Raw genomic sequence first — 14,130 nt, 5'->3', positions numbered from 1 at the left:
CGAAAAATATGGTAATTTCAATGGGTCTACTTTGAGTAAAGTTTAGTTAATTGTCAGCCTGGGTTTCACACTCCAAGAATACAGCTGTTGGGCTACAGCTGAACTGGCAGTGCGGGGGGGTACATTTGCCAAACCAGAATTTACAAAGGCACCCTTCTCAAACACATCAGGTGGAAAAAGATTTGCTACTATGGCTTGTGAGTTTCCCTTCAACCACCAGATGGAACCAGAGACAAAGTCTTCAGCAATCTTGAACTCAAGAGTAAACAGGGAGTAAATATCCCAATTTAATTCTGTGCGTCTTTCTTCTGATCATACAAAAGATCATACACCAGAAAGCTGGGTGGGGGGTAATTTTATTTACTTAATCAAAAACACATATTTCAAAATAATACAAGAATAAAGGAAGACAATTCAATTGAATGGAAATAGAAATTAAACATACACACATACAAATTGCAAATTTGGGTCATTTAACTCACAGTCCCTAGAAAAGCTATTAGTATATTATTGATGTTGGTGGATGGTAACATTTTTTAAAAAAGATTTGTCTTATTTTTACATGACAGGATATTTTCCTTAAGGTCTTCTGATATTCTCACCTAAAGCTGAAATGCTAAAAAAAATCCCAAGGGTATTTCAGAGAAGGAATTGAAACATTGATTTTGACGTTGTTTCCACTTAGTTGAAAACAAATCTTTTTCCTGTCTTCAAATCTTAGTTCAATTTTGAGCGATAGCTATGCACCAAATTTGACTACACCATAAACACTTATTTATTTTCATTTTCTTGAGAGAACCATCCCGGCAGCTAACAATAAATATAAAAACAATTCTTTACCCAGACCATATTTAATGCGGCCCGTTCCCAGTAATCAAAGGAACTGGAGTCCATTATTATTTTGCTATTAAATTAATTTCTAGGAAACATCATCTCCCCCCAAGCTGCAACTGAGTGACATTCCAACTACCTATAACTGGAAGTGCTTTGTGTGTTTTTAAACCATCAGCACTTGAGGGGGACAGGTTGGGTTTAAAGTGTGCCATGCCACTTAAAAAATATTTTAGGAGTAGATTCTTGAATCTTTACTGAGGCTGATGTCATAGGCACCTTCTTCCATAGTCTTTCCTACTTAATAGAGTCCGTATGGAAGTGAAAGCTGGACCATAAAGAAGGCTGATCGCCGAAGAATTGATGTTTTTGAATTACGGTGCTGGAGGAGACTCTTGAGAGTCCCATGGACTACAAGAAAATCAAACCTCTCCATTCTGAAGGAAATCAGCCCTGAGTGCTCACTGGAAGGACAGATCCTGAAACTGAGGCTCCAATACTTTGGCCACCTCATGAGAAGACAAGACTCCCTGGAAAAGACCCTGATGTTGGGAAAGATGGAGGGCACAAGGAGAGGGGGACGACAGAGGATGAGATGGTGGGACAGTGTTCTCGAAGCTACCAGCATGAGCTTGACCAAACTGCAGGAGGCAGTGGTAGACAGGAGTGCCTGGCGTGCTCTGGTCCATGAGGTCACAAAGAGTCGGACACGACTAAACGACTAAACAACAACAACAACATCAAAACCAAAATCCTTTTCCTAACATTTCTGAAATCCTGTTAGATTGCATGTCTCTAATTCTGTTAATATTTCATAAATCTGCGTGATCTGTCCTTTGGCATTGAAATGATGAACTGCAATCAGATGTCCAAATGACATGAACGCTCTTTTTACCTGCTGTTTAATTGCAGCTTTTTTAATATAACTAATTTTTATTACATTTTGCCGTTTTGTATTCAACATAATCATCATTATCACAAAAGGAATATGTAAATCCCAGTCTCCTATGACCATAGCTGTCAACTTTTCCCTTTTTTTAAGGGAAATTCCCTTATTCCGAATAGGATTCCTCGCAAGAAAAGGGAAAAGTTGACAGCTATGCCCACGTCAGATAGTTGTTTATCTCTTTGACATCTGATGGGAGGGCGTTCCACAGGGCAGGCGCCACCACCGAGAAGGCCCTCTGCCTGGTTCCCTGTAGCTTGGCTTCTCGCCCTGTAGCTTGGCTTCTCGCCAACCCAAGAGATTTTGGTACCCAAGGAAAAAAATCGCACACACATACATAAAATTTCACAAACAAAATGTATTTTGACTACTAGCAGTTGAATTTTATTTTGACAATAGGATAGGACAATGTACAGTGGTGCCTCGCAAGACGAAATTAATTTGTTCTGCGAGTTTTTTCGTCTTGTGAATTTATCGTCTTGCGAAGCATGGTTTCCCATAGGAAATGCATTGACGGCTTCCCATAGGAATGCATTGACGGTTTTAAGAAAAAGGCGCAAGACGTTTTCGTCTTGCGAAGCAAGCCCATAGGGAAATTCGTCTTGCAAAGCAACTCAAAAAACAAAAAAACTCTTTCGTCTTGCGAGTTTTTCGTCTTGCGAGGCATTCGTCTTGTGAGGTACCACTGTACAGTGCTGGACCCAAGAGCAACCAACTAGCTTTCAGGGTGCTGGGCAGGCCACCGTATGATATACAGAGCTCTGTCCTCCATCTAACCACCACTGCCTGCCCTAGAGCTTGTGCAACCTAAGGCAGCCGCTTCACTCTGCCCCATGGTAGGGCCAGACTGGAACAACATGATGCAATTCAGTGCAAGAGGGACTACCGGCTAACAACCCAAAGATTCCCCTTCTATCTTTACATCTTGCTTCTGCAAATTCCAACCCTACCTCCTTCTCCTTCCACCACCTGATTTTCCGGTGTGATGGGCGCAGTCAAAAAGACTGGGGTGGGAAGGGAAAGAGGGAAAGGAGTAATAGCTACCTTGGTTTCCAATACAGCTGCAGATTTCAAGGTACTGGGGAATTTCTGAGTAGTGCGCGATCAACCTATAATGTGATCAAGGGAACATTCAGAGGACACACACAAAAACAATAACACCATTGTGCTCCATGTTAATTAATCTGCAGCCACAGAGCCATCTGGTTTGATGGGACTCGTGATTAGTTTCTAAAATGAGAAAGTCCACGTGTTCAAGTTTGGAACTACGGTACTTTCATTCCAATTACGGCAATTTACGGATGAGGACTTCCACCATCCAATCCCTTTATGGTTTGTGGGTGTCACTGCCAGGAAGTCCCCTGCTCCTGAATTCCTGTTTAATTGGGAGGCTCTCTCTCAAATCAATTCCATAACAGAAATAGGTCTGGCCTTGATGGTGAGCCCACAACCCATCATCAAGCAATGTTAGTTCTGTGTGAGAAATTGGCTCCAATGATGTCCAAGAGGGAACTGAATGTTTTTGTGTTCCCTAGGCCAAATCACCCTCCCAGGCTCCATTCCTTTGCTGAACTCCACCACCCCTGTGGAGAGATTGAAGATCTTAAAGGGACAGGCTTCTAGGTCAAGTTCCTCCATTCTAAAGCAAGTTCCTCCATCCATGTTGCCGCCATTGAAATGTTGGCTTGGAGATGTAGGTTCCTGCTGGGGAAGTGGCTGAAATTTGAGACCTTAAGGTCCACCACCGTTGCAGCCCTTACTGGAACCTTAGAGTGAAGGACAGGCAATAATAATAATAATAATAATAATAATAATAATAATGTGTATTTTAGGTAAAAGGTAAAGGGATCCCTGACCAGTCCAGGTCCAGTCGTGACTGACTCTGGGGTTGCGGCGCTCATCTCGCTATGTTGGCCGAGGGAGCCGGCAGACAGCTTTCGGGTCATGTGGCCAGCATGACTAAGCCGCTTCTGGCGAACCAGAGCAGCACATTGAAACGCCGTTTACCTTCCCGCCGGAGCGGTACCTATTTATCTACTTGCACTTTGACATGCTTTCAAACTGCTAGGTTGGCAGGAGCAGGGACCGAGCAACGGGAGCTCACCCCGTCACGGGGATTCGAACCGCCAACTTTCTGATCGGCAAGTCCTAGGCTCTGTGGTTTAACCCACAGTGCTACCCGCGTCCCTTAATGTGTATTTTACAAATACATTTATTGGGGAACTGGGGCAAGCTATAGTTCCTTGTTGGATTATACATGCTCGATAGTACATCTGGGTTCATTGCCACATACAGTGGTACCTCCGGTTACGAACGGCATCTGTTCCAGAGGCCCGGTCGCATCCCGAAAACCTCATAACTAGAGGCACCCTTCTGTGCACACACGTGGCACGATGGAGCACTTCTGCACACACACACAAAGTGCAGAGCGCTTCTGCACATGAGCGCGAGGTGAAACCCAGAAGTACTGTATTTTTCGCTCCATAAGACGCACTTTTTTCCTCCTAAAAAGTAAGGGGAAATGTGTGTGCGTCTTATGGAGAGAATGCAGGCCACACAGCTCTTGCTGAAACCAGCAGAGCGAGAGCTGCGCAGCGCCTCTTGTTCTGCTGGCTTCCCAGCGAAGCAGGAGGAGGAACGGAAGGGAGCCCTTACGGAGCCCCTTTCTTTCCCTCATCCTGCATCGCTGGGAAGGCAGCAAAACAAGAGGCGCTGCGCAGCTCTCCCTCTTGCTGTGCTGGCTTCAGCGGTAACTGCGCGTATTGCTCTGGCTTTTCAGGGAGGTGGGAGAAGGGATGGAGTGTAGCCCATCAGTCCCTTCTCCCACCTCCCAGAAAAGCCAGCAAGAGCCGCTCTATCTTTAAAGAGCTGTGCCTAGCGAGCGTGTCTGCAGCTCTTGCTGGCTTTTCTTGTTTTCCTCCTCTAAAAACTAGGTGCATCTTATGGTCGGGTGCATCCCAGAGGGATACATAAGCAGAGGTGCGACTGTAATGTGCAAGGACACAGATTCATAAAATTGTAGAGTTGAAAGGGACCCCAAGGGTCATCTAGTCCAACCCCTTGCAATGAAGGAATCTCATCTAAAGCATCCATGGCAGATGGCCATCCAACCTCTGCTTAAAAAACTCCAAGGAAGGAGAGTCCACTGCCTCTCAAGGCAGACCATTCTATTGTCGAACAGCTCTGACTGTCAGAAAGTTCTTCCTGATGTTAAGATGGAATCTCATTTCTTGTAACTGGAAGCCATTGGTTCGGGTCCTACCCTCCAGAGCAGAAGAAAACAAGCTCGTTCCCTCTTCCATGAGGCAGCCCTTAAGATATTTGAAGATGACTCTTGTATCTCCTCTCAGTCTCTAAACATGTTAGAATTCCTGCTCCATGATTTCAGTCATGGGATTGTTGTCTATCACATGATGGTATATGTTTTGACTCCACAGAGAGGGAAGTGACGGAGACAGGATGTTTGTGTTACTGTGTTCCGTGAAGTGGGACTAATGTCCTTTGTTCTTTGCTGTCTGATGCTAGAGAGAGAGGGAACCATGTTGCAGTGCTCTGTGTGAATTTATATGTAAATAAAGTAGATTAGCCAAAATGCTGAGTCGCTGGGGTTCTGTTACGCAAGCTGTGCAAACTCTGCGGATCCCTAAGTGTGCCGATGTTGGTTGGCATCGGTCGCTGTGATGTTCGGGCTGAAGGAAGCTTTTGAAGCTCCCAGACCAGGAGGGAGAGAACATGCCAGTCGGGCATGTATCTGCCAGGTCCTACTTCAACCACTCCTCATAAGGCTTGATCATCTTGCTTACCCTGCTGGAAAGACCTATCTAGACCAGCATTCTATTCTCATAGCAGCCAACCAGGTGCCTCTGAAAAGCCAGCAAGCGGGACCTGAGGTCAACAGCGCTTTCCCCCACCTGCGATTCCCAGCAAGCAGTACTCAAAGGCATACTGCCTCTAACAGGGGAACTTAGAACATATCTGTTGTGGCTGGTAGGCACTGGCAGCCTTCTCTATGAATCTGTCTAATCCTCTTCCAAAGCCATCCGAGCTGGAGGCCGTCACCATTTCTTGTGGTACCAAATTCCATAAATTTCTTTATTTGTCATCTGCAGAAGTATTTTCTTTTGCCTGTCCCACACCTCTGAGCGTTCAGCTTCATTGTGAAGTGGCTTCGCTGGCGTGGAAGTCAGCTTCACGGATATGGAGACTGATTAAGGTTTTATTGTCCCTCAACACGTTCAAATATGCTAATGTTATTGTTTGCTTAGTTTCATTGTCATCTGTAAATTTTTTATTCATGCCCTTGTGAACAGCAAATCAAAACATTCTATTAAAACATTCTGTCCTTGGACATATATGATGTGAGCTATTTCAGCAGTCACTTGTGTCCCAGAATCCAAACGTGAGGTCAACTGAGTTCTTGACGAATTGTAATTCTTGTATTTGTTGAACTCTTCCTTTGAATCATCAAATCATAGGATTGTAAAGTTGAAGGGGACCATGAGGGTAATCTGGCCCAACCCCCTGCAAGGTGGGAATCCTTCGCCCAATGTGGGACTTGAACCCACAAACCTGAGATTAAGAGTCTCATGTTCTACTAACTGCGCTATCCCTTGAAGTTCCTGTGATCCAAGGCATAAATGAGTAGGTTCATAAGAGCAGGAGTGGCGAACCTTTGGCCCTCCAAATACTGCTGAACTGCAACTTCCATCATTCCTGGTCCCTGGTCATGGTTGCTGAGGCTGATGGGAGTTGTAGTTCAGCAACATTTGGAGAGCCAAAAGTTCCTCACTCCTGTATTAAAGCATTGGTCTTGAAGTTCTGGGTCAGGAGAAGAAGAAGAAGAAGAAGAGTTTGGATTTGATATCCCGCTTTATCACTGCCCGAAGGAGTCTCAAAGCGGCTAACATTCTCCTTTCCCTTCCTCCCCCACAACAAACACTCTGTGAGGTGAGGGAGGCTGAGAGACTTCAGAGAAGTGTGAGCAGCCCAAGGTAAACCAGCAGCTGCAAGTGGAGGAGTGGGGAAGCGAACCCGGTTCCCCAGATTATGAGTCCACCGCTCTTAACCACTACACCACACTGGCTCTCAACCCAACATTGGGCTACAGCCTGACCATAGGTGAATAACAAGAGCAGTCTTGCTGCCAAACAAATGTATGGTTTGAAAAAATTAAGAAACAGGGTCCCTAAATTCAGGTTTGGGCTACAGGGGAACCCCAAGTTTGCAAGAGCTGAAAACTTTAGGGTATATTCTACCGGTGGAGACCATTTTGCATGGGGGGGGGCTCCATTTCCGGCCCTAACATGCATCGGCGGAGTGCACATAATCCCATTCCACCCCCGTTCTGTCCTCTTCCAGCTCCAAAAGAACCCACATCATGCATCAATTGGACTCGCACAAAACGGTCGCCGGCAATCCCATCAGCATTGCCTCTCCCCATGGTAGGCCTCCCCGCGTCAAATATAGGTCATTTGTTTTACAGGAAAGGAAGTTTTACAGGAAAGGACAGCAAGAAATACAGAGCTGGGGAGACGAAAGAATTTACTGTCTGCCGTAAAGAGGATTAACAAGCTCTCCAGGGTAATGCCAATGTTCTGTGACATAACATGCCTCGTTGGTCTACTTGGCCAAAGTTACCAGATGTCCCTGTTTCCTGGGGACAGTCCCTGGATTTACAAATCAGTCCCCATACAAAATCCATTGAAGTTGAAAAGTGTCCCCAGATTCATTGGAAAAAATCTGGTAACCTTATCATTGGCACCATAGTGCATGGGTAGGCAAACTAAGGCCTGTGGGCCGGATCCAGCCCAATCGCCTTCTAAATCCGGCCCGCGGACGGTCTGGGAATCAGGGGTTTTTTATATGAGTAGAATGTGTGCTTTTATTGAAAATGCATCTCTGGGTGATTTGTGGGACATAGGAATTCGTTCATATTTTTTTTCCAAAATACAGTCTGGCCCCCCACAAGGTCTGAGGGACAATGGACCGGCCCCCTGCTGAAAAAGTTTGCTGACCCCTGCCTTAGTGGAACACACCCAATGCCACAACAGCAGCAAGAATACTTATCGCAAAGTATTGGAAGACACAAGATCTACCCACCCTGGAAGAATGGCAGATGAAGGTGATGGACTATATGGAACTGGCGGAAATGACCGGCAGAATCCGAGACCAGGGAGAAGAGCTGGTGGAGGATGATTGGAAGAAATTTAAAGACTATTTACAGAAATATTATAAAATTAATGAATGTTAGAATGATGTTGGATTGAGGTTAAAGGGTTATTAGTAATAATGTGGTGAAGAAATGTGGAAAAATGGATGGTTAAAAGTTGAAAAACTAAAGGTATAATATACTAAGATAAAGATAAGGATAAGGTAGAGGGAAGGGATTTGCTGACTAAATAATTGAATTGGAATACAGAGAGGGGAGGTGTGGGGAAGTCCGGGAAACAAGCAAATGTAAGAAATATCATGAAAATTGAATTGTTTTTATTTGTTTTTATTTTTGTATTTTTCTTTTTTTTTCTTTTATGTGAAAATCTTAATAAAAATATTATAAATAAAAAAAGGAACACACCCAAAAGATCCGAGCAAAGGGGAGACGTATCTACAGAGGAATTGCTGCCTGGTGGAAGACCAGCAGTCTGCCCCCGATGGGCTCTATAGCAGGAATGCATATCCTGCAGTCCTCCAAACGCCAATGAACTACAACTCCCATTGGCCCCGGCCAGCATGGCCAATAGCCAGGGGTGAGGGGAACCGTACTTCAGCCACAACCAGAGAGCCACAGTTTCCCCACTGTGGTGCCATGCAAGACTTAACATCTGTACATATACTTGTCTTGGAAGACAATGCCTTGTTTGTGAAGCTTTTGATAAATTGTAGAATCATAGAAGGGACACCAAGGGTCATCTAGTCCAACCCCTGCAATGCAGGAATCTCAGCTCAAGCATCCATGACAGATGGTCATCCAACCCCTGCTTAGAAACCTCCAAGGAAGGAGAGTCCACAACCTTCAGAGGGAGACCGTTCCATTGTCAAACAGCTCTTACAGTCAGAAAGTTTTTCCTGATCTGTAGTTGGAATCTCCTTTCTTGTAACTTGAAGCCATTGGTTCGAGTCCTACCTTCCAGAGCAGGAGTTTCAAATACAGTGGTTACCTTGGGTTAAGAACTTAATTCGTTCTGGAGGTCCGTTCTTAACCTGAAACTGTTCTTAGCCTGAGGTACCACTTTAGCTAATGGGGCCTCCCGCTGCTACCGCACTATTTCTGTTCTCAGCCTGAAGCAAAGTTCTTAACCCAAGGTACTATTTCTGGGTTAGCGGAGTCTGTAACCTGAAGCGTCTGTAACCTGAGGTACCACTGTAATATTAAAGGGCTGACCACCCTCCTTGGTCTCTCCCCCATTAAGTGGTACGGCAAATTTTGTTCCTTCCACTCAAAGAAATCTAGCAGGTGTGATCCAGGCACAGTTTTAAGCCCTCCCTGAAAGAAAACATGTACTTAGCTCTCCCAGAGAGAGAGAGAGAGAGAATGTGTGTGTGTGTGTGTGTGTGTGTTTGAATCTTCCTTTGCTGGAGAGAAAAGTAGGTGTACAGAGGGTGGAAAGACAGGGGAGAGCAAGGAAACATCAAGAAGAAAACGGGATGCATGCTTTGTAGTTCCAAGCGACTTGGTCAAAACACCAAGAGGAGGGGAAGAAGGCAAAAAACTCTCCTCCTAAGACCACCTGGGAGAGAGCCAGGTGAATGTGTGGAATGGGAGGAGAAAGGCTGCCAGGATGACTTATGGTGTGCTTGGAGTTGCTGCGGGCTATATAAAGCGATGCAATGCAGGCATCCTCCCACTATCGCTGTCTCTGCACGCTCTCTGCAAAGCGATAAAACTTGGCAGAGAAGGAGACTTCCTGGCCAGGCAGCTGCTCAAGGTAATATGAGATGACTTCTTTGCTTGTTTAAGGCGGTGTGGGAATTCTAGGGTGCCTGGCCTGGTCAGATGCAGAAGAGAATAAGACCCTTGCACTTTTTAGCAGTTGGATTCCAAAGGGGGGATTTCAACAGGTATATGTTTGCTGTAGTAATCCCCCCCCCTTTTTTCCCCGCATCTCGTCACCCTAACAGGGCACGTTCCTGGTTTGGGGCTCTCTGAGGTATCTGATTCTACACACCTTGCTGGAAAAGGTTTTTTTCTTTTTCAACAATCCAGAAGGAAATAAATTGAGCTAGAATGCAACTGTGCAACTCCTAAGGATGCCCATAGTTAGGCAGTCATTCAGTGGGACACATGAGTTAAGATGCGCCGGGGCAGGCTCAGGCTGCAACCCTATATGCCCACTTACTTGGCAGTAGAGATTGTGGTGAAACTCAATATGCTTTGCATTTTTCCGAAACAAGGTGCGAAGCAAAACGCAGCTGTCCTTTGAGATCTGCCCTTCTCTGAATTTTGCAATGCAGCGTTTGCCCAAATGCATGTGCTAGGGCAAGGTCTGCCTAATCAGGCATTGAATAATGAAAACAGCGTACGATAATGCATTGCATATGGGGAAATTGCTTTGTGAAAATGTGTACTTTAAGGGAAGCGGCCGGCAAAAAAATGTGCATGCAGAAATTTGAACAGAAATGCTAATGAATTTTCGTGACGACTTTTTAAAAAAATTACGAATTGCCATGGAAATGTGGAGAACTGGATGCAAGTTTGGAAAAATGAGAAACCAGAACTGAAAGATTCACACATTCTTACCTAGGAGTAAGGCCCATTAAACTCAACTGGTTGCAAACTTTACTCAGAGCACTCGCTGAATTGAATGAACATAATGAAGTTAGCTCCACTAATTTCAATGGGTCTACTCTCCGCAAAACTTAATTCCAACATTGCAAGCATATAGGCTTGCACTGTAAACCAATCCTAATTCTACACCAACCACTTGTGGCAGGTGTTTTTGTTGCTTTGTGGTGTCCCACCATCAGACTGACTGTGACTGCAATCCTAGGCACACTGACTTGGGAGTAAACCCCCATTGAGCTCAGTGGGATCTATTTCTGAGTAAACATGTTCCGGCTGACTCTGCGCATCTTGCTTATCTGGCTTCTTGCTGTCTGTTAAAAGTGTCCCCGACAAACGACAACCAGCAGGAAGAGATAAGAGGCAGGAACAGACAGCAAGTACAGTACTTTGAAATTAAGACGAGTCTCTGGAAGCTGAACCGCCTTGTGCTTTTTATTCATGCTTAATCCTTACCCATGGGCAGCTTGCTTGTTTCGAAGACATTCGTGCTGACAAAATTGGGAGAGTTCATCTTAGTAGCAGAAACGGATTATTGACTTGTCAAGAGGTGTGGAACTAATTGTCAAATTTCTTGGGCTAGTGGGATAGATGTTTAATGGATATCAGCAAACTGGTGTTGGTTTGTGCCCTCTGGGCATCTAGCTACTTAAAAAGCTCCCTACTAGAAGATTAAAAGCAGCAAATCCGTGAGGAACGTAATTCATATGGAGATAGTTCAGAGATTTGCTTCCCAGAAATGGGCTTTCTTGGTAGATGATGACTCAAACCAGAGTGAGCTCAAGACATTTTTCTGCATCAAGTGCAGAAATTTGAGGATCCTGCCCACCTCCAGCCCCCTCAAACCAGGATGCAGAATATGAACCCCGGCCGAGTTATTTTGGCAGCTGAAGCAGAAGATCCCAGAAGCGCGTCTCTCACTGGCAATGCAAACACTGATCATAATGAATTTGTGGCCTTTTCATAACACCCAAAATCAGCTTCCTCAGTCTGCCTAATAGTACGGCTGGCCCTGTATTACCAAACTTGGTTGTCACTTCTCCACAACCCTAGATTTGTTGTTGTTTAGTTGTGTCCGACTCTTCGTGACCCCCTGGACCAGAGCACGCCAGGCCCTCCTGTCTTTCACTGCCTCCCACAGTTTGGTCAAACTCATGCTGGTAGCTTCGAGAACACTGTCCAACCATCTCGTTCTCTGTCATCCCCTTCTCCTTGTGCCCTCAATCTTTCCCAACATCAGAGTCTTTTCCAGGGAGTCTTCTCTTCTCATGAGGTGGCCAAAGTATTGGAGCCTCAGCTTCAGGATCTGTCCTTCCAGTGAGCACTCAGGGCTGATTTCCTTAAGAATGGATAGGTTTGATCTTCTTGCAGTCCATGGGACTCTCAAGAGTCTCCTCCAGCACCATAATTCAAAAGCATCAGTTCTTCGGGGATCAGCCTTCTTTATGGTCCAGCTCTCACTTCCATAACGGGTTATAAAACCCAACTCTCACTAACTTGGAAATGAAATTTCAGATTTGAGAAGCAAATTAGGCATTTCCCGCTCATTGTTTGGGCTCAAGGTGAATTTTGAAGGCTGGAACACAAAATGAAACAACAAGACACACACACCCAACAGACACAGCTTCTTGACAATGTTTTTAGTACTCCAGGATTGATGTTACACTGCAATTCAAAGCAACCTTCCGGGAGAAGAAATAGGCACCCCTCCATTTGGTTCTTGTTCTGTGTTGTTGTTTTTAAGCCTTGAGATTTTATGTTGCTGTGTGTCTGAAAAGCAGGGTGCAAATAAAATAATATAATATAATAAAACAGAATAGAATAGGGGGTTGCTAGCCCAATAAGTCAAGGGAAACATTGCTGAATTTTGCACTCCCACCTTCAGAATGTACTTCAGCCCCCACTCCCAGGTTGTTGGCTTCCGTCTGTCTTGAGAGACAATGGAGTGCACCTCTCAGGGTGAAGTCAAACCATTGGGGAATCACAGCACCTGCTGTGGCTGTAGAGGCTGGTAACTCGTAACTGCTGCCTGTGACTCCTAACTGTGTGGCCTGATGAGCGAGATAATCTGGGGGTAATTCTGCCTTGCATCGGGGGGATTGGGTTCAATTTACAATTCTGTGCTCAAACCGAGGAGATCCTGTCAGGATCAGGCCTGTGATCTGAGAAGCAGCAAGGACTTTCCTCCTGCATAATATTATTTCGCCATATCTTTACAACTGCATGTGAAACATTTTTCTTTTTATTGCTTTTTGTCCATCTGTCAGAACCAGTGCAATAATAAAGCTACAGGCTTCTAGAGAGTTGCTATAGCTCTGTGCTGTAGTAACCCCTTTGTTCCCCCTGGAGCCTTTCCAACATTTCAGTCCTGTGGGCACTTAAGGGGGTGAGAGGACCTGAGAGCCTTGGTGGGAAGGGGGCACAGTTCAAAATACCAGTGTGCCAAAAAGAGAAAAGAGGAGCGAACAAATGTAAACTTTGCTCTTGGGTAAACCAAACAGCTCCCTTGAGTCAGTCAACACACATCGCAGGCAAAGAAAGAAAGTTCCCTTACCCAGGTGAAAATGTACTCCTAAGCTTAGCAGCAAAGAATACCTAGGTAAACTGCAAAGCGCGATCTGTACACCACGTTCTTTCCAAAAGCATGTTCTCAGTCCTCTGTCTTGACTCTGCAAGTGGTTACTAGTTTCTGTTCAAGGCTTGGGGAAAAGGCACTCTGCACATGTTGGGTTTCTCTCTGATCATTTCTGCTTTTCAGCGAACAGAAAGAGAAGTGCTGGATTTTCTGTGAAGGCATTTTCCCCTAAGAACATTTGTGAGAATAAGAAAGTGCAGTTGGTTCTTGTGTGAAGGGAGGTGGAAGAGTAAGAGTGAGTTAGAGACAGGATAAAATAAGAAGGTAAAAGGGTAGCAGCATTTCGAATGCATTTAAATTTTACAGTGGTACCTCAGGTTAAGTACTTAATTCGTTCCAGAGGTCTGTTCTTAACCTGAAATTGTTCTTAACCTGAGGTACTATTTCTGGGTTAGCGGAGTCTGTAACCTGAAGCGTCTGTAACCTGAAGTGTATGCAACCCGAGGTACCACTGTAGTTGTGTTTGCAATAAACTACAATCTTCGTTGTTAACTTGAGAACCCGACTGAGACTAAGTCGGTTAAGGGAGCTGGGCATGTTTAGCCTGGGGAAGAGGAGGTTAAGGGGGGATATGATAGCCATGTTCAAATATATAAAAGGATGTCACATAGAGGAGGGAGAAAGGTTGTTTTCTGCTGCTCCAGAGAAGTGGACACGGAGCAATGGATCCAAACTACAAGAAAGAAGATCCCACCTAAACATTAGGAAGAACTTCCTGACAGTAAGAGCTGTTCGACAGTGGAATTTGCTGCCAAGGAGTGTGGTGGAATCTCCTTCTTTGGAGGTCTTTAAGCAGAGGCTTGACAACCATATGTCAGGAGTGCTCTGATGGTGTTTCCTGCTTGGCAGGGGGTTGGACTCGATGGCCCTTGTGGTCTCTTCCAACTCTATGATTCTATGATTCTATGATTCTATTCTATGATTCTAAGTGTTTTACCA

The 14,130-nt window shown here is 45.0% G+C and overlaps 1 protein-coding gene across 2 annotated transcripts in view; it reads left to right on the top strand.

Moving 5' to 3' along the window:
* Positions 1 to 9,315: 9,315 nt before the first annotated feature.
* SLC14A1 (solute carrier family 14 member 1 (Kidd blood group)) overlaps positions 9,316 to 14,130 on the top strand; it is a 30,917-nt gene continuing 26,102 nt past the window's right edge. Inside the window, exon 1 of one of the 2 annotated variants that reach the window (XM_083403017.1) lies at positions 9,316 to 9,702. In XM_083403017.1, the coding sequence (XP_083259143.1) occupies positions 9,556 to 9,702 (147 nt within the window). In that variant the 5' untranslated portion in view covers positions 9,316 to 9,555. Of the gene's footprint in view, positions 9,703 to 11,070; positions 11,107 to 14,130 lie in introns of those variants that run through there. The other variant, XM_083403018.1, reaches the window with a different exon arrangement.

Source organism: Podarcis tiliguerta (assembly GCF_965153285.1).
Source record: "Podarcis tiliguerta genome assembly, chromosome: 11".
NCBI lineage: Eukaryota > Metazoa > Chordata > Lepidosauria > Squamata > Lacertidae > Podarcis > Podarcis tiliguerta.
This window is presented reverse-complemented; position numbering and strand designations above follow the sequence as displayed.